The sequence below is a fragment of the Papaver somniferum genome, chromosome 2 (genome assembly GCF_003573695.1).
Source record: "Papaver somniferum cultivar HN1 chromosome 2, ASM357369v1, whole genome shotgun sequence".
NCBI lineage: Eukaryota > Viridiplantae > Streptophyta > Magnoliopsida > Ranunculales > Papaveraceae > Papaver > Papaver somniferum.
The window spans coordinates 47,394,965-47,418,430 of NC_039359.1; the positions used below are offsets into that span (position 1 = coordinate 47,394,965).

The 23,466-nt window shown below is 35.7% G+C and overlaps 3 protein-coding genes across 3 annotated transcripts; all 3 read right to left on the reverse strand.

The window, feature by feature from the left end:
* Nucleotides 1-27: 27 nt before the first annotated feature.
* On the reverse strand, nucleotides 28-1,871 carry LOC113347559 (pre-mRNA-splicing factor SLU7-A-like). Its single transcript, XM_026591240.1, has one exon. It carries the CDS (start codon nucleotides 1,778-1,780, stop codon nucleotides 164-166), a length of 1,617 nt encoding a protein of 538 aa, XP_026447025.1. The 5' UTR covers nucleotides 1,781-1,871; the 3' UTR covers nucleotides 28-163.
* A 10,994-nt stretch (nucleotides 1,872-12,865) lies between these two features.
* Nucleotides 12,866-14,263, reverse strand: LOC113350936 (transcription factor MYB30-like). The gene is made up of 4 exons (XM_026595035.1): nucleotides 14,128-14,263; nucleotides 13,846-13,975; nucleotides 13,273-13,730; nucleotides 12,866-12,957 (listed from the first exon to the last, which is right to left on the reverse strand). Exons 1-4 carry the CDS (start codon nucleotides 14,261-14,263, stop codon nucleotides 12,866-12,868), a joined length of 816 nt encoding a protein of 271 aa, XP_026450820.1.
* A 4,372-nt stretch (nucleotides 14,264-18,635) lies between these two features.
* LOC113350937 (pre-mRNA-splicing factor SLU7-A-like) lies at nucleotides 18,636-20,250 on the reverse strand. Its single transcript, XM_026595036.1, has 3 exons — nucleotides 19,833-20,250; nucleotides 19,037-19,113; nucleotides 18,636-18,725 (listed from the first exon to the last, which is right to left on the reverse strand). The coding sequence occupies exons 1-3, from the start codon at nucleotides 20,248-20,250 to the stop codon at nucleotides 18,636-18,638; spliced, it is 585 nt and encodes a 194-aa protein (XP_026450821.1).
* Nucleotides 20,251-23,466: the final 3,216 nt, after the last annotated feature.

The following is a 23,466-nucleotide window of genomic DNA, read 5'->3' on the forward strand; positions in this document are numbered from 1 at the left end:
ACCTTGTCAGTTGTGATCTAAGCCACCAGAAAACAAACATATATATACAAATAAAGAATAATTTCACCGGGAACAGTCATTGGTCTCGATAGATCACAGAGAACATATTAAACATACTGAGCCGAAAAATTAAACAAGTTCTCGCAACCAAAGGAAATGTTCACTAGTTCAGAAAATCCTTCATTGGATCGTCATGATGGGTCCTCTTCATCCTATATGCCTCCATATCCTCAGCAGTGACCTCATCATTCCATTTAACATTATACTTCCGCTTTCTTTCATCCCGCTCTTCCCGTTTCCTTTCATCCTCCTTCCTGAGGGCTTCGTTCAGCCGTTTTGGATCAAGAACCTGATCTTCTGGTACATCAGTTCCCCAAGGAGCAAGCTTCTTCTCCTCTGCTGCTACAGGTACTTCTTCAGTTGCCTCCTTGCGAGCAATATTGGCTTTCATATGATCAATTGCCTCTTCAGCCGCCTCAATTCCTGCAATTCCTAAGCAGTAGCTGTTCTTAATCATCTGTTTGCAGCACTTGTAACCCCACTGGTGATCTTTCCACCACGAGCCCCAAACTGTCGTATGGTTATTTGGGTAGATGTCTTCTTCATACTTGCTCCTTGGAATGGCCATCTCCTGGCCCTTGATGATTCTACCAGCACGGTCATACTCGACCTGACTCTCACTTTGTCCAACGAGAAGCTCTCTAGGAACGTCCTCATCAGTTGCTGCATTACCGTACTTCTCCATGATGGTATCTTTTGTTTTCGTCTTCAACTTATCCTTGCTAATCATAAAATTTTTATACAGAAATTCAGCTTGGGAAGGAGCAGCCTGCATGTGCATATCTTGCCCCTTCTCGGAAGCCTCCCAAGCATGCATAGTGAGCTGCTTGAACTCTGATGCTTGGCCACTGGTTCTATACTGGTTATCACCTCCATAGGACTTCTCATTAGGATCAGTGTCTGGAATAGGATCCTCACGCATAGAACGAGTTTTGGGATCATAGTGAGAGGAATTGACGTCTAGATTCAAAAGGTATTTCGCTGTATCCTCCCGAATACGCAAGTTCCTGACGGTTCCTGTGCTTCCACCACCAGTGGTTCTCACACGTTTCTCCACCTTAGCAAAATCCATTTGTTTGCTCTCATCAACCTTAACTTCATCTACTCTCAGATCATCTTCATCCTCATCACTCACCTCGGCCACTGCCGCAGCCTCATCATTTTGGTTATTGCTTTTCTCCTCTAATTTCTTCAGTTGCTGCTCTTTTAGGTGGTTTCTTCTGGCATCATCTCTGGCCTCGTATCTGTCCACGACGCGAGCATATGTTGAGGTATCATATCCGTTCCATCGGTCTCTCTTTGCATCATAATCCAATTCAAATGTTTCAATCTTTTCATCAGGCGCAATGTACATGTTTGTATGTATTGCTCCCTTCTTCCGAGGCCTTTCCATGCATGACTTGGCATCATGTGTCATAGCCCCACAATTTTGGCAAGCGCCTTTCCTGTACTTGTCGGCCTGAAATATCTTTGCACCCCTTTCATACCATTTATCGGTGTAATTCGGATCTTGTTTCCATTTCCTTTGATGTTTCAAACTCGGTCTCTCAGCATTGAGATACCAAGGTGCAGATGACATATACTGCGGAATATGAGGATTGATTTCTTTTCCATCTTCATCAACCTCAGCGGGTGCAAGACCAGCTTTACGAGCTTCTTCTAATTCTAACTGTTTCCGATGATCCTCCCTGGACTTAAAAGCCATCGATGCAGTTGCCATATTTGGAAGGAGGAAATGAGATACCTTCTACCTCAACACCTTTTGACAGTATACCGAATGTTCTGTGGTTCTTACGCTGGTTTGAAGGCGGTGTAATTATTGGCAACTGCAAGATGAAACTTAGCTTATATAAAGACAACTCTCTTTATTGATGTTTAGAAAATCTCTCAAAACTAAACACAAGCTCTAATCTTGTTCATATGATCAACCACAACTTTGGCGATCATATATATATAGAACTATGAATTTCTTTTCCTAGTCCTATTACCTTATTACATGTTTTTCCTTTTCTTAGAACTAGATGACTTCTAATTCCCTTAGGATTACATCAATTTCCTAATCTTGTCCTAACCAGCTTGTTAGAGACTTCTATGTTGAAGTTAATCCAACAAATGGCAATCCCATGGTTCAAAATGTTGAGGTTTATTGGATATTAAGTGTATGTAAAGCTCCACTGTATGATATTGATTTTGGATGGGGAAAACCAGAGTTGGTATGTTCTAGTGCAAGTAAACCGTATCAGAATGTATTTTTACTGATGGATACAAAATGTGGTAATGGGGTTCAAGTTCAAGTACATATGACAAAAGAAGATATGGCTTTGTTTGAGACAAATCAAGGGCTTCTTCAATTTGCTAATGTTGGCAACTAGAAACTGTAAGACAGTGTAAACAAACCGTTACAGTTGACACTGCATTTACGGTACTGTTTCAGTCATCAACTGGGATATGTACATGGGTTGATAAACGTTTGTCCGCTTTATTTGTTTTTCATTGAACTAAACCAAGGCTACAACCAGTTTCTCTCTTATGAGACTTTTTAACCTACTTGGCAAATCATAATCCCAGAAAATTTAAATAAAGAGTCTTGCATCCTTAGCTACAGAATCAACAACATTAATAAGAGTACGTTTCCAAGAAGTAAAGAAACTGAGCAAGTATTTACAGTCATTGACCACCCCAAGCACGTTTGATACTCGAATAAACTACTACCCAAAATTACCTCATCAAAGAAAACAAACACAAATATTTTTGCTACTTGTTACCAACCCTCCAGCAGTCCCAATGACCCCTATAGGTGCCACAATGTGCATATCAGAAATGTGATAGAATCTGTCTGGATAGTTATTTTCACGCTATCTCACAACTTCAACACTGTTTTATTTATAAAATCCAAAGGTATAGTAAATTTGAGGCTAATGCTCTGGTAGTTTCATGGGTTTGTCCACCAAAAGAACACAAATTCTCGCTCTAACGGTCGCATATACGGCCGGATTCATTACACTCAACACATTTGTTTAGTCAAAGCTAGTTTTTGTTATTAGTTAGATCGAGATAATAATACAATCAAGTAATTTGTATCGGGAAAGGAAAAATCTACTAATTTTGTATCGACTACCTAAATACTGTACTGATGGAGTTTCTGCTCTTTCATGTTATGCAGCATGCAATTACCAACTCAACAGATTGTTTTACTCTGTAAGAATTCATTATTCTTGAAAGATTCAGCATTTATGTGAACCCTTGGTGGCAAATTGGCAATTCACTGAAACCCTCTGAAGCCCCAACAAAAATCTATTAAATGACACTTTAAAACATTATGAATCCAATTTAACATCTCCTCAAAAAAAATTTAGAAACAACAAGTGTTCCCAGGTGAAAGTAAAAATAAGTCAGAAAAATAACAAAAAATAGCACAAATCATAGCTAATAAGGTTTAGATTATTACTAACTAGCAAAGAATTTAGCAGCTCAGTTGGAGGGTATTGAATGCAGCTGCTAAATGTACAAAATCCAGTCTGGCAAATCAGTCATCGCAGTCAATAACATAAGACTCAGCTGCGAGACAAAAACTTAGACTATGACAAGTGATGATAAATACCTTAGAGTTTATTTCTGGAGAAGTATCATACATTATGTCCTCCTAGCAAGTGCATCACATTCCAAGCCACTAGAAGCAACCAACCGATCAAAATAGTATGGTTTCTCTAAATTCTAGCACAACAGATCAGCCTTTGTCACTCACCATTTCATTAAGATGGTGACTGCCATTTTTATTGTACTGACTGTCATACTAATCATTATGTATGTTGTTGGTAGTGGTGGTGGACTGCATGCTCAGATTTTACATTCCTCCAGTCCACCCTTCTAGATAATAACATTGTTATACATAGAGAAATGCCAAAATGACAACTCTGAGAGAAAAAACTTCAATTCCAAATTATCTGAAAGCAACTATATCGGGTCGACTTACATGCATTTCTTCATAAAAAATTAAAAAAAAAAAAATCATGTGGGTCACTCATACATAAGCAAACAACTAAGAGGTAAAAAGGAGAAGATGTTACCCTGCTTTTTGATCTCTGGTTTGGATCATTTATCTAATGGAAAGTAGTGATAAGGAGGTAAGTATTCTTTCAGCAAGTTGTGTTTTCCCCTGACGAAAGATTCACTCAGTATAGCTATAGTATTCCTAATACCCTGCCTGTCAATATTGTACATGCTAAAAACATGATAGATGTCCAAACTCCAAAATAAAACTGCATGCAAGTGACATTATATAATTCCACCATCTCCACTATCGCTACAACAATTAGAAGCAATGCAAAATTGCATGCTTCTGCCGCCTAAAACTCCAAAAAGGATAATCTCATCGAGTAACTGAACTCCAAATACAAGGTTTGTAAACATCACATTATCTCATCGAGATAATCTCGTATGTCACCTAACGTCTAGATTATGTTTTCAATATAATCTCCAAGGTTTCCTCACTTTTCATTCTAAAATAACTCCATAGTGAAGTGCATAGAAATATACCTGACTAACTAATACTTCATAAACCGAACAGTCTACAAATTCAAATTGACAACTGATGAAGGGTGTTTGAATACTGCACACTTATATGATGTTCGTAAGTGACCATGGGAAACCATTTACATCTAATATACACCCTGAATCACACCCTATTCAACAAAAATGGTTATTGCATTTTTGGCTTGAAAAAGAGGTAGAACAACCTTTCAAACAGACTTTGAAGGCTGACTCTCGCTTCTTCTTTAGGACGAAAACAGAGAGTGCACGAAAGAAAGATAATAAGGCTAATGAGGAACATCATACCTTTTAGTCTGAATACCGAACACCGAATACAATTGAAAAATTCTTTGGATAGATTAAAAGATAACAGCGAAGCAATGGAAGTCCATTAACCGAATGTCTTGTTCCAATGGAATAGTCAACATCCTCTTATCAGATCTATCACCAAGGACTTGAATAGTCTCTCGTTATTGAATTTGTCGGTAAACATATAAATTCCCTAAGCAACTGCTGGAAACTCTTCTTTCCTCTATACACGACAACTCTACATCCCAAGCATTGAACAACACCATTTTTCCTGTTATTGATTTTGTTTGGCAATCAAATATGATATCAATGATGCACAGTTATATTGCTCCAAACAGTGTCACTAACTCATTTCAATCCCAAGAGACAAACAATCTTACTTCATTTTCCGAAATTCATGCGTCACTCCAAGAAACTGGTGGAAGTATTGTCGGCCTTGGCTTTAGAACAAATCCTAAGGTACTCAGATGAGGAACAGAGGGAAGATTGCTATGCGTGAAAGAAGGATGAAATAGCTGTTTATATACCATGGTTCTGATGTTATATGCATCTTAGACATCTCTATTTGTTTTGCATTTGGACTTTATAATAATTTTCATTATTGTGGAGGGAATTAACCAGGAAAAGATATACAAATGTATATTATTATCATATATGTATCAATGTTTTTTACTATGAATCGTCTTCTTAATATTACTCCTAGCTACTTTACCATCTGTCCAGAACTTTCATGAGAAAAAATTTGATACCTTTTCAGGCATAGGAGGACATAGGACTAGCTAGCAGAGCGTCAATGTTTAATGAGGTAAACATTAGAGGTTGAAATATATGCATTTCATTTCAATTCATGGATTGTATCAACATCTTAAATTAATTGCACCACCGATTTCGAATTTAGGTGGACTTACTGAAGTTCGTATTTTATCTTAGTTTTTGCTACATCTACAAAGCAGTATCCTCCAGATTGCAATCTCACCTTTAATAATAACGAAATTAAAGGAACACAAATTTATGCACATGGAGTAGTATTAGTTACATAATATACAACTTACAATTTATCAACAAAAACTAACTTAGCATTAGCAGATCGAACGTCAGGTCAAAGTTAATTTAGTTATGTACATCAAGATGTGTTACCGAATGATAAAGTAGTTGTAGAGAAGACTCTCAAGTCTGGTAAGTAGTTTCCTATCAATCTGATAGCATAACTGTACTTTTAGTAAATAAGTTTTGGTAATGAGACAACGGAGCAAATTTGTAAATTTATTTTAGTTTTCTTAGATCGGTTAAGCTTTCCTTTGTGGTTAATTCCATTAGGTGATAACTTTTGTTTTTTAATCTATGTGTAGGTAGGTCCAATCCAACCTTTAGAGAATATGAGGTTAGTGGGTGATGGTAGACAAGGCAGTTGGCAAGAGGAATATACTTGGTGGAAATGCATATGTTTGTATACAGTCACATACGTTGTAGCAAAGTGACTTCCTTAAAACAAGCAATGGACTGACATCCATATTCCTCTGTATGTCCCATACAACTCAGTACGGGATATGCTCTCGCAAGTTATTTTTCAATGCCGATGATTGAAAATCGCAAAAAAAATCCCGACGTTATCAAGGAAAAGGTCATTTGGTGGACTATATCAAAAACGGTACAGATCTTTATTCATGTCAATTTCCTTAAAGGTTACACCATTTTAGTTAGTGCTTCGCTATGCAATTTATTATATATCGATCCTTTGTCAGTAAATAGCTACATGATTGTTAGACAAAGCTAATATGACTGAGTTAAGTAATGATAACAGGAAAAAGAAAAATATAAGTCGAAGGAGATTCCATTTTTAGTTGCCGGTGTGGATTTGATTGGGAACAAGTTAGTTGATCTTATGTCTATTGTTATTAATATTTTATAAGTTTTGATGTTTTATGTCTCATCGATCCTAAAGCCCGGAATACAAAAGGTCGCATTGACCTGAACTGTGCAGTAATCAAAAGCCCTTTGCTTTTTCTGTTCATGTAATGGTTACCTTCATTTCTAAAGAACCTCCATCGTCATATTATGGAAGCTCGAACGGATTGTATTAATAGTCTCGATAATTTTATTGTTGTACTTGCAGCAACTCTTAATACCTTAGGAACTTGCACACCTCTTTGTCAATTATAGCCTTGGAAATATTTGCATCCTATGTAGTGTTTATTATTATTTTTTTATTTTGAATTCATGATATCTTAATTCCCTGTTTGCACGAGATATTCATGGAGTAGCAACAAAAGGAGATAAAATTACAGTTGTGTTAATGATGGCTATTGGCTATTTCCTCAAATATTGCAAGTTTACTTAAAAACTTTGATGAAGTTGTGCAGTTTGGTTACAAGCAGCATATTAATATAACTTCTGATTGTAATCGCAATGCAATATTCATTAACAACACTTTTGTTTGCTCTGTCATAGTTACAGTCGTCCAGACAGTGTCTCTGTAGCTGTTTCATTACACTCCCGATCATCTTGAGGTTAGGATGATTCTACCCACCAGGGAGTTTAGCACATGTTCTATGTTTTTTACATGGTCCTGCATCGTCATATTATCTTCTTGGTACCAACGTATTACATATAAATGTAAGAGGAAGGCCCACAATTTTGAAGTTACGAAAGCATTCATCAAATGTAACTCATGAGCAACATACTTCATTGTAGACTTTATGACAAAGTTTCGCATACCAACACTTCGTTAAATTAATGGACACACATTTAAAACATTGCGATCTAATGGGTACTATACAAATTGCAGGAACTTTAACCTCATGACATGTTTGAGATTTTGGATTTTCTACCAATATGGCGAATGATTAATATGAGAATAGCACGTGAATCATTTGGAACAAAAGCGTAAGCAGGTATATGGGGAACATGCGATACGGACATGAAGGATGAGGAGAATTTTATGGACGATGTTGATAGTTGATTTGGCTTGGAGCTGCAGTCAGCCTAATTTTTTTAAGCATTTTAATTTTGTTTATCTTTTTAAGAATTTAAATTTTTATTGTTCATGTAGAGCACTATCTCATTCTAAATAATGAACCTAAATAAAACAATGTCAAGGAGTTGAGAATGATATACTGAAAGAGTAGTTCTAAACAGAGAGTGTTGTTAAAACAACACAAAAACCGAATTCTAATTTTGTCTCACAGATTTTTTTATGTGGACCCAGTGGGCCCCGTGGAGGATAGCAGGGGTCCGGCTTTGTGAGATCTTTTCAAGCGGTTATTATGGGACGATTTAATTTGACGTTCTGTCAAGCATTTTTGATACTGAAAAAGGAAAAAACAGTTTTAGACTTAATCCTAATCGATGAAAAAGCGTGAAGGTTTATTCCACAATATGGGTCGGAAATAAAAAATAGATATAAATCTTATGTGTTATAATGTTGTACTGTTATAGGAACATATGATTCACGCAGCCATTGATAATATGTTGCAGTGGTTGAAGGTGCAATATATTTACCACGTAAATGAAACTTGAGAAAACCCCTATATATAGATAATTGAAAATGCAGAGCTTTTCTAAACCGGACTGCAAATAAAATGATCATGTAAAAATTGAAATTATGGCCTACATAATTCGTGAACTGTTACAACTCAACATAGATCAAGGCCCGTGCCGTTACCGCACGGGTTAAGCCCTAGTAACCCATATAAAAGGCACCAGAAGTCATTGTATGAGAGAGGGACCTTTCTTAAGAGTTTGTGCAAGGAATTTAGGAGAGAAAAAGTTATTTGTTTTCCAAGTTAGAGTTTTCTCATATTGCATTTTGTATATGTTCATGTTCTTAATGAAGTAATTTAGAGAATTTTTTTTTATCATGTCTTAGATTATTTAGATTATTACTTGGATGTGGCTATAGGATTTCTTGTAGTTACAACCACGTTTTTACAAAATTATCATCTTCTATCATATTTTTTACTCTTAAATCTTACATACACCAACTAATCTTGTAGGCTCTTGCCCTACACTACCAAGAAACATATTATTTGGTGATTACATTGCATATACGTCGTAGGTATACTTCCTTAAAAATCATAAAATCATATTACGTGAGGCGAGATTTTTTTAAAATATGATTTTTTTTAACGTTATAATACTCCGGAAGGAGGTTCATCCGCTGAAGCCAAACGTTTGAGAAGGTTACTGTTTGGGCAAAAATTGAACTTCACCACAAACAATCTCAATTGAAGTTGATGCTCGATCTTCTCCTCCTGATAAATGGAGTGTGGGTACCTACAAAAAAATCTTCCGACGCTCAAGTTAAAATCAGGTTTTCTACAGGAGTTTTTAGGGTTTGGGAGCATACCTTTTTTTAGTATTTTTGTTATCCTTTTATGGGCCAAAGGAATCTCTAGATAAAGCTCTGTTGCTATATCTGCGCTCATATTACTTATTCAACCTTCTCGAATCTTCCATAGGGTTTAGAGAAAGAATGTACCATTCAAAAATTAAATAAAATAGAAAGAAACCTATTATAGGGGCAAATATTTGGTTTTGAGGGCTCACAAAATGACAAAATCGGGTTATGAAATAGTGATCAACAAAACCCAAAATCTAACTATTTTTGTAATGGCTAGAATACCCTCCATGAATTATAAAATTAAATTTATTATCTTTTCCTTCTCTTTTCATTCATAAATCATGATGAAGATGATGATCATATACAAAAAACAAATCTATTATATTCTCCTTCTCTTTTCATTCATAAATCATGATGAAGATGATGATCATAAAAATTCTCCTCCCTAGTGATGAAGATGACTATCATAAAAAGAAAAAACTAAGAAAACTCATCACTTATTATTGCAAAAAACAGTTTCAGTACTGTCTACGGTGGGGAAAATTCATACTTCCCAACCATAGACAATTCAGTCTACAGTTGGGAAAATTCATATTTCCCCACCGTAGAAAGTCTATGGTTGGGAAAATTCATACTTCCCAACCGTAGAAAGTTAAGTCTACGGTTGGGAAAATTCATATTTCCCAACCGTAGACAGTTCTGAAACTGCTTTTTCAAAAAACCCAATTCGATCGATTCCGTTTATCCGTGCATTGAAACCAATTAAATGAGATGGGTTTTTGATTTTTACCTTATTCAAATCATTGCGGGTGGATTAAATGGTGTTAATCGATAATGAATTATTTTGAGAATTGACGATTAATCGAAGAAATAAGTGATGGAGGTGATGGGGAAGAAGAAAATGGAAGAATTAAAGGAGAGGAATGAAAAAAAATTAGTTTTAGGTTTTCAATATTTTATAGGTTAAGGGTATTTTAATATTTTTCTCATAAATTAGGTCCCCTTATCATCATTGTAGAATATTTGAATCCTTAGAAGCCCTCAAAACTCTTTTCTTGGAGCCCCTGTAATAGGTTTCAATAAAAAACCAATTATTTGGATGGAGTAAAGCTAACAGAGAATTGAATCAATATTTTGCACATACTTAAACTAATACTCCCAAGAAAATAGGATCATAACAGATTGTTGTAGTTCACTCCAACAAAGTGACATAAGTATTGCTTGCTTGTTTGTAGAAACCGTGCTAAGGATCGCTTACCAAGATGACATAATTGTTCATATACCCCGGTCTTGGTATCATATCCCCAAACGTACTTCTTGGAACTAAGTATAACAACATATTTGTCAACTGGACTGATACCTCCAACCTTAGTTTCTGTAATCAAATTAACCCCTTCTCGCCCATCTAACCGATCTGGAAGTCCAATATCCTTGTGCAACGTATACCAGTCTCCATCAAGCACCCAAACGTACACTCAAACTCCTTTCCGTTACCGTAAACCTAGCATAACATATCAATCCTTCTGACACCCCGAGACATTCACTGAAATAGGTTATATCACCATCCATTGCTCCGTTAGGCATATTGATCAACCTACATGCATAGCCACAGGTTCCATGGTTTGGGTTTCTATCAACACAACAGTAGAGAAGACCATTATGGGTAAGAAGATTGTCATAAAGGGAGTTATCCCAAGTAACATATTGAGGACATAAAACATCATAGGTATTCCATTCACTCAAATCAGAAGAAACTATTTCAACTTTGAATTTTTTAGCTGCAGATGCAAACTTTGGTATAGGGATAACCTTATAACTCTTAGAAACGAGTGATGATGAACAAGATTCATTACATATGATACCAGTCACAACGCTATTATTTTCTCTTGGTGGTGGTGGAGGAAGTGAAACCCATGGGTTTGTTTGTTGCTACATCAGGTTGTTGTCAATGAAATTTTTTGAGACTGAATAATATTTTCCGTCATGCGGTTGCAGATGATGGTGATGGTTGTTTAAGATATGGAAAATGGGTCATTTGTCCAAATATTTTAAAACATGGTTCTAATGGACGAGTAAAAATTAGTATGGGTGAAATGGACACCAAAAAAATAGCGAGGATGAAACTGGATTCATCCTGGCTAAAACTTAAAAAATAGCGTGGATGAAACTGGATGCATCCTGATGTAAATTAAAAATAAGAAAAAATATTTGGAAATGGGTAGGAGGAAACTGTTTACATCTTGTCTATATTTACATTTTTGTCCATTTAAACAGTATCAAAATCTAGATGTCTTTTTCACCTAGGAATTGTTGATTTTAGTCTTTTTAACCAATTTTGTGTTTAAGATATAGGTTTAGCCCTTGGGATTTTTTTTTCTATTGTTGTTGTTGGATTTTTGGTCGCTTTCTAGAATGGGTTCACTCATTGGATGTAGTGGTTTTAGCTGATGTCTTGGTGGTGGTGGTTGCCGTTTATTTTGCCGTGGTGCATCTCCTCCTTGGGGGCGCGACTAGAACATTCCTGTGGTGTTTTCCTGGCGCTCGGCTCGACGCTTGGTCTTCTCACTGTACTTTTACTCTTTGGAGCAAGGGTGGTAAATCGTTTATATTCCCTATAAGATGGCTGGTGTGTATTTCTGTGCTCCGTTCAGTCCTTTGGTATCTGTCTTTGTATTGTGCTCTGTATCGAGCTTCTATTTGTCAAACTAACTTTTGGCTTTTCGCCTTATTTAAGTCGAAATAATCTCTACATCTAATTTCTCAAGATGTGGAGATGTGTATTGTGTTTTTCCCCTGCGCCCCTGCCAGCAGATTCATTTAGTGTTAGCCACAATATGATCGATGTTCCACGCATACGATGCTCACGGTTCTACGGATGTCGTCTCCCAAGATATGACGATCATACCTTGTAGTAAGTAGCACTGCAATACTACTCGGCCGGCAAATGTCGACAATTACTGCGCTTTTAATGACTCTTTGACATAAATACTTGTTTTCTTTCTCTTAAAAACTTCTCAAAACCCCTACAAAATAGAACTAAGAGATGAGTTTATATAGAGTCAATAGTGACTGTATAAGGTCTCTTTTCACCAATACGTGACTCACCATGGCCAATGATGACTCTTCTTAATACCTATTCATGACTAGCTGTCTTATGGTGAAAAGGCATAACCCAAACACATCTCTTGAAGTTTAAATCTTAAAAACAATTTTCACTCACATAAAAAATTTGAACTCAAAATTGTAACAGTTTCTAGTCTTGATCTACAGGACTGCTAATAAAATTAGAACTCTAAATTTAATTTACAGTTCAAAACTAAATAATGTAGGAAAGATTACTATTTTCTCTTTTTTAATTTAATCGCCATGAGAAAGAAATCTTAATTGAATGAAATTACTGCATAATTCAGTTTCTATCAGTACTAAGTTTTTGAAGATAACTTTGGTAGTTTACATAAACAAACTTTAGGAATGAAATCATCTAACTAACTAAATGCTTATTTAATTTTATATGATAACCCTAATTCTTCCGTCATTCATTTGGTGACTTGAACACAAACTCATACTTAAAAACAGTTTTTCCCCTTACGGAGCCAGAGAAGAAAAGCATTACCATGCTAAACATGATCAAAATTTTGGATAGATCTCCATTTGATCTTCCTCAAGAACTTGGACAGTTGCTTCATCCAGGAGCCACTTCTCTAGTAAAGAAAATGGAGTACGTTGGTTTTGATCATCTACAATCATCCCTTGGTGATCACTACCCGAGATCGAATTTACCCTATCTTCAGTTGGGGTAGCAGCTGTAGTAGTAATGGTAGTGGTTTGAGGTTCCTCTGGGGATGGCGATGTCGAGTCATGAATTGTAGTCGATGAGTCTGAAGAAGATTTCTACTCCCAACAGCCAATACTAGTACTCTCAAATGGGAAAAGAGATTCAAAGTAATCTGCCTCATTAGAGATAACATAATCATCGCTATTACAGGTATCTTGCACTTCAAATTTCTTAATAAGTAGCTCATCATAATTATAAGGGTTATTGTTACCATTGTTGGGGTTGTTGTTATCGGAGTTATTGCTGCCACTGGGTAGTACTTTTTCTTCTGTTTGGGTGGTCTTTAATTTGAGCGCACCACTACTGAACTTGTTAGGAGAATTCTTGACGCAATCTTCCAAGAGTCTTGAAATGTTTTCTGTGCTTGAAGCATAAGTGGTAGATGAGGGGGTACTAGTACTACTACTAGTAATAGTACTAATGAACTTATTTAGGGCTGAATTTTGATGGATACTCAAATGATGATATTCTAAGTTGCTTATCCTATCATGACTAAGAGTTCTACAATTTTTGTTAAGAAACTGAAGGCTTGTTGATGATGATCCCAGATGATGCGAACGAAACTTATTCTTGAGTTTTTTCTTTCGATTTGCATTCCAATAATTATTTATATCATTATCTGTTCTTTGTGGAAGATTTGAAGCTATTGCTGCCCATCTGAGTGTAATACCCCCACCAAAAAAGAGATCAAGTTACTAAAATTTATAGATTACGGAATCGAAATTAAATAAGCATTACTAGGGTTTTACGAGAGAAATGTAGATATATATACTTGTTTCCCCATAAACGTTGAAGAGTAATTATGTTGTTTTCTTCAAGTTCAGTGAAGTTTCCTCTCTTGATTCCTGGTCTTAAGTAATTAGTCCATCTCAGCCTGCAACTTTTGCTGCACCTTGACAAACCTAAAAGTTATAACAACGAACAAAAAATTAGGAGGTACACGTTTAAAGTACACATTTACGAAAAGTATAATGATCAGCATGCATAAAATCAAATTCATAGTACGATGTAGAGAGAGTATTGAGGATATTCTATATACCTATTCTAAACTTACCTGCATTAGTTGGAACTGATCTCCAATTCCCTGGTCCATGTCCTTCGATGTAAGATGCTAAAATTAGATCTTCTTCAGGAGTCCAAGGTCCTTTCTTGATACCAAGTACTTTATCACAACAAGGAGGTCTTCCCATGGCTAATGGCTTGCGTTCTTCTCGTTTGATCTCCTCTCTATTTTAGGGGGAATGTTCTTCAACTTACCAAAATGAGTTGAATTGGGAATAACTTCATGAGAGAAAGGGGTATAAAAGCTGTTCTCACTCATTTGATGATTTTGATCTACCTCTCTGACTTGGCTTATTCTATTACGTAATTACTTTCTTATGAAAACATATTAAATTCTGTCAAATTTACAACAAGTGTCCAAGTCATTGTAGAGATTTTTATTTTTTAAGAAATTATGGTTTTTTTTTGTCTATGTGTGTTTATTACTAGCTAGATAGAGCAGAGTCGCTGTTTCTCAATGAATGGGCGGTTTATGATTTTAAGTTTCAATTTTGACGTTGAACCTAAAAATGTTACTTGATCAGAAGATTCAGAATTACAATCGTATTTGATGAAGTAGATTTTCTATGATCCAAGAAAGTCCACGGTATTACTTTACAAAAAAAATAAAAAATAGAACCAAATAAAAAGAGAGCAATTATTAATTAAGAAACCAGAAAACCACAATGGGGATCGGGGAGGGACAACATCCAGAGAAATAAGAAACAAAAGAAATTTTAGAAAAATCGAAAATGGAAAAACATCTGTCAACATTCAACCCCATTGCAATATTAATCATCATTGTGGAGAATTCCTCCGACAAGATTCAGTAGAAATTCTCTTGGTGGTGGAAATTCTTTCAAAACTAATTAATGATGCGGTGGAGAGAGGTCAGCTCTCTGGATTTCAAGTGGTGGAATATGGCTCTATTATTTCTCATCTTCAATTTGCGTATGATACTTTGATCTTCATTGATGCGACAGTGGAGGAAGTTAGACGACTTTTCATCATTTTGGTTGTTTTTGAAATCATTACGGGATTGAAGATGAACCTTGACAAGAATACTATCATTAGTGTGGGAGATGAAGGGGTGATTGAAGATCTTGCCAAAGAATTAGGCTGCAAAACAGAGAACTTCCTTTCACATATCTTGGCATGCCAATTGTAGCTCATTGGCGTAGTACTTCAGTGTGGGATCATGTTTTGCTCAGAATGGAACAAAAGTTAGCTTCGTGGAAGAAAAGACAATTAAATAAAGAAGGTAGAGCAATTCTTATCAAGAGTTGTCTAGCGAGTTTACCTATCTACTATCTTTCACTGTTTCATCTTCCGGTAAGTGCGGAAAAGAGAATGATTAAGATTATGCATAACTTCTTGTGGGGTGCGCTGAAAGGTAGAAGGAAATTGATTTGGGTTTCCTGGAAGAAACTATGTATTCTGAAGGTGAAAGGGGGATTAGGCGTGAAGAATCTGAGGAAAACAAACCAATCATTGCTAACCAAGTGGATTTGGATATTTTCGAAGAACAAAAATAGCCTTTGAAGGGAACTAGTGAATGAAAAATTTTCTTATAATTCTAATCTTCTAATTCCTAACGTGGATAATATGCCTCAAGGAAGGAGCCTATGGAAGAATGTTACTAATATGGTGTCATTAGTCCAAAATACGGCGAGCTTCACGGTAAGGAATGGAAAGGGTATTCGGTTTTGGAAGGATCATTGGCTTGATGGGGGAATTTTATAGAACCTTTTTATGGTTGTTTTCAAGGTTGCAAGGATGAAGAATGCTACAGTCTCGGATATGATAGTGAACGGAGAATGGGTTTATGATTTCAAGAGGCCTTTAAATTTGAATGACCAACTAGAATGGGATTTACTAAAACGTGATTTACATCATGTTCCTGTTTTAGTGGAGGAGGATGACAAAATTGAGATTATGGATAATTTCAGCACTTCGAATTGTTATGAGAATCTAATTGGTGAGTTTGACGATTGCGGATTCAATAATTTTCTTTGGAGATCTCATATTCCAAACAAGGTGAGTTTTATTTTGTGGCTACTTTTCATGACTCTCTTCCACCTAGAGATATGTTACGCCATCGTGGTGTGGACATAGAAAGTGAACAATGCGTCTTATGCAATAATGTTAGGGAATCTGCGAATCATATATTTCTTCATTGCACGTATTCTTTTGAGGTTTGGAAGTATTTCATTGTAGACTTTAAAATCGCTTGGCCTATACCAAGTACGTTGCTTCAATTATTTGAAGCTTGGACAATTAACGCGCTGCGTGGTAAAGGAAGACATGTCTGGGAAATATTGCACTATGCGATTTGTTGGGTTTTGTGGAAGGAAAGGAATGGGAGGGTCTTTGGAGGTCGTCACAAGTGTGTGCAAGAAAGTATTGATTTCGTCAAAAAATTAATAGTTTTATGGTCTTGCGATAGTGATATTTTTAAATATGTTGATCCTAATCTTATTTGGAGTAATTGGGAAACTCTAATGTGTATGTAATTTGTTGTTCTTGCTTTGATCCTTGTTTTTTTTTTTTCTCTTTAATATAAACTTTTCTTTCTAAAAAAAAAACTTCAGTAGTATTAGCTCTAAATTTAGTAAGAATATGCAACGGATCTCCTTAGTTACGATCCATTAATATATTCTTTCTATTACATGCCAGTTGAAAGAGGACACATTGAACTTCAGTTTTTTTCTATTTTTGAAGAGAAAAAAGGGTACAAGATGACAGCCCCTGTGCGAAACCAAAGGTGTGGGCAAACCACCACCACAAACAAAGAAATAAACTAAAAGAGTGGAAGAAACCAACTTGTCAACTGTTGGAAACAGTGAACAAATAATGAAATCGAATCTCAAACAGCTAAGTCGCGGACTAGGTCGCTATCTTTAAGGTATTTCGCGACTCTGCCTCTTGATTGTGCTAACAGTCAAAAAATTATCGAAAATCTATGGGATAAAACAGCTCATACTCTCTTGTTCGATTTCTCTACACCTTGAGAAATCGAACCAACTCTTACTCTTTCTAACACTTGCTCAGAATCACTCGGAAAAACAGATACATTTTCTCTTTTCAGAAACCAGCCTTTTTAATAGCTTAAGAGAATCGATTACTTTTAATGAAAATAAATTCTGATTAATTACCAAGAATTAATCTTCCGTAACAGACAGAAAACGAGAAGAAAATAGAACCAAAATTAATGAGAATTAATTACAGAATAATTTCCTTAAAATGTTTTGAAAACCAAAAGTCAAAACTGCAAAAAATTATTTTTTTCAAATCACTGGACCTCCCAAGACCCCAAGGCCCCGCTCTCTCGGACTTTTGATAAATAGTATAGATATAAATAATATACCTAACCAAATGCAAAGGGTGAGACTTGAACCCAAGTCTATAGTGTGCGAGCCCAAAATAATACCACCACACTATCTCTTTATGTTTGGTATAATATTACAAAATTATGTTTTTAAATATACATACCCAGCACCAACCAAATAAATAAAAAACAATGTTATAAAAAAAGCAAATTACTTATGCTTCCTATCCGTAGATCTTTGGCCTTTTCCCAAATTTTCATTGAACTTCAGTTAAAATATCTGCATGCGGCGCTTTATGTCTAGTTTTGCTTGTTAAAAAGGCATTTTTGTATGTCTATTAGGCTTAACCCGTGCCGTAACGGCACGGGCATACAGTTTATTAGAAAAATCAGGTGTGGATTTTATACATACCCCTTTTATTTTCATTTATTTTGGGGATATCTGGAGATTGGTTATCCCCCTTTAGCCCAGTAAGGATGCACTGCGCTGTTTCACTTCTCAACATGTTTTCTTCATAGGTGGACAAACATACAGGATAATGCAAAAAAAAAATTAATGTTTGTTACAGATAAAAATACTACTCCAACACAAATCTTACAAAAAAAAAAATGCAAATATGACATTAAACTTATGTGGAGGTCATCCTATGCGGAAATTTGACATTAGGCTCTTAAAATCTAAAGTTTAGATTTATAGCGAGGCTCGTTACATTACTTCAATTCTTTCTAACTTATACAGTTGTCAACAACCCTATCAGCCGACGACAGCTCTTACCTCTGTTGCCATCTATCTTAATCTCCCAAAAAAACAAACGGAATAAACATAAAACTCAAAATAATTTTATACAACAAATCTTCACAAATTTATAGGTTTTATATTCCAATTGTGAGTTAATACTACTATATGTACATATATCGTAACTCCGAAAGATGGCAAAAGAGAACAATGCAAAGGCATCTTTACCTGGTAGCAAAAAGTTTTAAAGAGTGTAAAATTTAGAAAGATAAACCTAAACTTCAGAACTTAAATAAGTTTTCGATCCTTCGTATATGGCGTATCCTCAATCCAATTCTTTCATTGATTCGTCAACTCTCTTAATGAGTATCCCAGTTTCCATCTGTAGATTATCATGATGTTGTTACAATTGCTACGGTCTAAGTTTCATCTTCGTGGTATTTTTACAGTTACAATCTCAAGCATAGGGTCTTGACCCTGTCCAACAGTTCCCCATATTGCTCTTATACCTGTGGAGGGTTTGGATTTTCTTAACTTCATCTTCCAGCTATACATTGCAAAACATATTAGTAATATGTAGGTATAATTGAATGTCTTCAATCAATTATTTCACATATATTCGTTGTAAAATGGTTGACGCCAATATTGATTCTCCATTTCTGAGTTCCACTCATTGTAAGTATCAGCTTTTTCTCACCCTCTTTTGGCTGAAATACGCATTTAAAATACAATCTGACGCATTAGAATCTCATAGACGATCTCCAAAATATGTTTCATTTTTTTTCATGCGATGTATATTTTGCACTATTTGTAAGATTGATGAATCGACATACCCAGTAGTAAGCTGCTTCCAATTACCCTCTTGTTGAGATAAGCAAACATGTAATTTTGTTCTTGAAAATGCTTTTGTTCCTCCATATCGTCTTTCTTGATGCCTGCATATTTGGAAGACAATTCAAGATAGTTTAGCCTAAAGAAGTCCCATGTTGAGAATCTACCAAGTGAAAATGAGGGATCATTCACCAACAGAATTGTAGTGATTTCGGATTACTTTTGTTCGAATTCCCTGTGGTTCCTTGATTTTCATATGCTCGAGATTGGTTGTGGGAAGGATCATATATATAATATATTGATGTGGTCAGTAATCATTAAATGTTCTAAATGCCAGAATGGCATCAACACAAAAGTGAGATGTTTCTTAAAAAAGAAAAACAATCAAAAATAAAATTTCCAAAATTCCCTAATACCTTTTAATTAGTCACCCTACAAAGCCATCAAAAATGTTAATATCTTCTTCACCAAAAATCATTACTTGCTACATATTCCTCATCTGTCAAACTCCGTTAAATTCTACAACAAATCCCAATTACTGCTGAAATATTATAATGGTTCAAGTTAATCAAGAACAAAAACTTTTTCTACGTATTTATAGATGGCAATAAGAGCATGGATAATCTCAAGTAAACCCCAAGATCATTTGTGACCATCAAACCCATTATCCAACGTTGTATATGCAATTCTAAAATTTAGCTCAATCTGTTGAATTCATATTAAAAACGGTTAGCAACACACAACATTTATGCCTTAATTAAGTATCTGTCCACGACGCGAGCATATGTTGAGGTATCATATCCGTTCCATCGGTCTCTCTTGCCATCATAATCCAATTCAAATGTTTCAATCTTTTCATCAGGCGCAATGTACATGTTTGTATGTATTGCTCCCTTCTTCCGAGGCCTTTCCATGCATGACTTGGCATCATGTGTCATAGCCCCACAATTTTGGCAAGCGCCTTTCCTGTACTTGTCGGCCTGAAATATCTTTGCACCCCTTTCATACCATTTATCGGTGTAATTCGGATCTTGTTTCCATTTCCTTTGATGTTTCAAACTCGGTCTCTCAGCATTGAGATACCAAGGTGCAGATGACATATACTGCGAAATATGAGGATTGATTTCTTTTCCATCTTCATCAACCTCAGCGGGTGCAAGACCAGCTTTACGAGCTTCTTCTAATTCTAACTGTTTCCGATGATCCTCCCTGGACTTAAAAGCCATCGATGCAGTTGCCATATTTGGAAGGAGGAAATGAGATACCTTCTACCTCAACACCTTTTGACAGTATACCGAATGTTCTGTGGTTCTTACGCTGGTTTGAAGGCGGTGTAATTATTGGCAACTGCAAGATGAAACTTAGCTTATATAAAGACAACTCTCTTTATTGATGTTTAGAAAATCTCTCAAAACTAAACACAAGCTCTAATCTTGCTCATATGATCAACCACAACTTTGGCGATCATATATATATAGAACTATGAATTCCTTTTACTAGTCCTATTACCTTATTACATGTTTTTCCTTTTCTTAGAACTAGATGACTTCTAATTCCCTTAGGATTACATCAATTTACTAATCTTGTCCTAACCAGCTTGTTAGAGACTTCTATGTTGAAGTTAATCCAACAAATGGCAATCCCATGGTTCAAAATGTTGAGGTTTATTGGATATTAAGTGTATGTAAAGCTCCACTGTATGATATTGATTTTGGATGGGGAAAACCAGAGTTGGTATGTTCTAGTGCAAGTAAACCGTATCAGAATGTATTTTTACTGATGGATACAAAATGTGGTAATGGGGTTCAAGTTCAAGTACATATGACAAAAGAAGATATGGCTTTGTTTGAGACAAATCAAGGGCTTCTTCAATTTGCTAATGTTGGCAACTAGAAACTGTAAGACAGTGTAAACAAACCGTTACAGTTGACACTGCATTTACGGTACTGTTTCAGTCATCAACTGGGATATGTACATGGGTTGATAAACGTTTGTCCGCTTTATTTGTTTTTCATTGAACTAAACCAAGGCTACAACCAGTTTCTCTCTTATGAGACTTTTTAACCTACTTGGCAAATCATAATCCCAGAAAATTTAAATAAAGAGTCTTGCATCCTTAGCTACAGAATCAACAACATTAATAAGAGTACGTTTCCAAGAAGTAAAGAAACTGAGCAAGTATTTACAGTCATTGACCACCCCAAGCACGTTTGATACTCGAATAAACTACTACCCAAAATTACCTCATCAAAGAAAACAAACACAAATATTTTTGCTACTTGTTACCAACCCTCCAGCAGTCCCAATGACCCCTATAGGTGCCACAATGTGCATATCAGAAATGTGATAGAATCTGTCTGGATAGTTATTTTCACGCTATCTCACAACTTCAACACTGTTTTATTTATAAAATCCAAAGGTATAGTAAATTTGAGGCTAATGCTCTGGTAGTTTCATGGGTTTGTCCACCAAAAGAACACAAATTCTCGCTCTAACGGTCGCATATACGGCCGGATTCATTACACTCAACACATTTGTTTAGTCAAAGCTAGTTTTTGTTATTAGTTAGATCGAGATAATAATACAATCAAGTAATTTGTATCGGGAAAGGAAAAATCTACTAATTTTGTATCGACTACCTAAATACTGTACTGATGGAGTTTCTGCTCTTTCATGTTATGCAGCATGCAATTACCAACTCAACAGATTGTTTTACTCTGTAAGAATTCATTATTCTTGAAAGATTCAGCATTTATGTGAACCCTTGGTGGCAAATTGGCAATTCACTGAAACCCTCTGAAGCCCCAACAAAAATCTATTAAATGACACTTTAAAACATTATGAATCCAATTTAACATCTCCTCAAAAAAAATTTAGAAACAACAAGTGTTCCCAGGTGAAAGTAAAAATAAGTCAGAAAAATAACAAAAAATAGCACAAATCATAGCTAATAAGGTTTAGATTATTACTAACTAGCAAAGAATTTAGCAGCTCAGTTGGAGGGTATTGAATGCAGCTGCTAAATGTACAAAATCCAGTCTGGCAAATCAGTCATCGCAGTCAATAACATAAGACTCAGCTGCGAGACAAAAACTTAGACTATGACAAGTGATGATAAATACCTTAGAGTTTATTTCTGGAGAAGTATCATACATTATGTCCTCCTAGCAAGTGCATCACATTCCAAGCCACTAGAAGCAACCAACCGATCAAAGTAGTATGGTTTCTCTAAATTCTAGCACAACAGATCAGCCTTTGTCACTCACCATTTCATTAAGATGGTGACTGCCATTTTTATTGTACTGACTGTCATACTAATCATTATGTATGTTGTTGGTAGTGGTGGTGGACTGCATGCTCAGATTTTACATTCCTCCAGTCCACCCTTCTAGATAATAACATTGTTATACATAGAGAAATGCCAAAATGACAACTCTGAGAGAAAAAACTTCAATTCCAAATTATCTGAAAGCAACTATATCGGGTCGACTTACATGCATTTCTTCATAAAAAATTAAAAAAAAAAAAATCATGTGGGTCACTCATACATAAGCAAACAACTAAGAGGTAAAAAGGAGAAGATGTTACCCTGCTTTTTGATCTCTGGTTTGGATCATTTATCTAATGGAAAGTAGTGATAAGGAGGTAAGTATTCTTTCAGCAAGTTGTGTTTTCCCCTGACGAAAGATTCACTCAGTATAGCTATAGTATTCCTAATACCCTGCCTGTCAATATTGTACATGCTAAAAACATGATAGATGTCCAAACTCCAAAATAAAACTGCATGCAAGTGACATTATATAATTCCACCATCTCCACTATCGCTACAACAATTAGAAGCAATGCAAAATTGCATGCTTCTGCCGCCTAAAACTCCAAAAAGGATAATCTCATCGAGTAACTGAACTCCAAATACAAGGTTTGTAAACATCACATTATCTCATCGAGATAATCTCGTATGTCACCTAACGTCTAGATTATGTTTTCAATATAATCTCCAAGGTTTCCTCACTTTTCATTCTAAAATAACTCCATAGTGAAGTGCATAGAAATATACCTGACTAACTAATACTTCATAAACCGAACAGTCTACAAATTCAAATTGACAACTGATGAAGGGTGTTTGAATACTGCACACTTATATGATGTTCGTAAGTGACCATGGGAAACCATTTACATCTAATATACACCCTGAATCACACCCTATTCAACAAAAATGGTTATTGCATTTTTGGCTTGAAAAAGAGGTAGAACAACCTTTCAAACAGACTTTGAAGGCTGACTCTCGCTTCTTCTTTAGGACGAAAACAGAGAGTGCACGAAAGAAAGATAATAAGGCTAATGAGGAACATCATACCTTTTAGTCTGAATACCGAACACCGAATACAATTGAAAAATTCTTTGGATAGATTAAAAGATAACAGCGAAGCAATGGAAGTCCATTAACCGAATGTCTT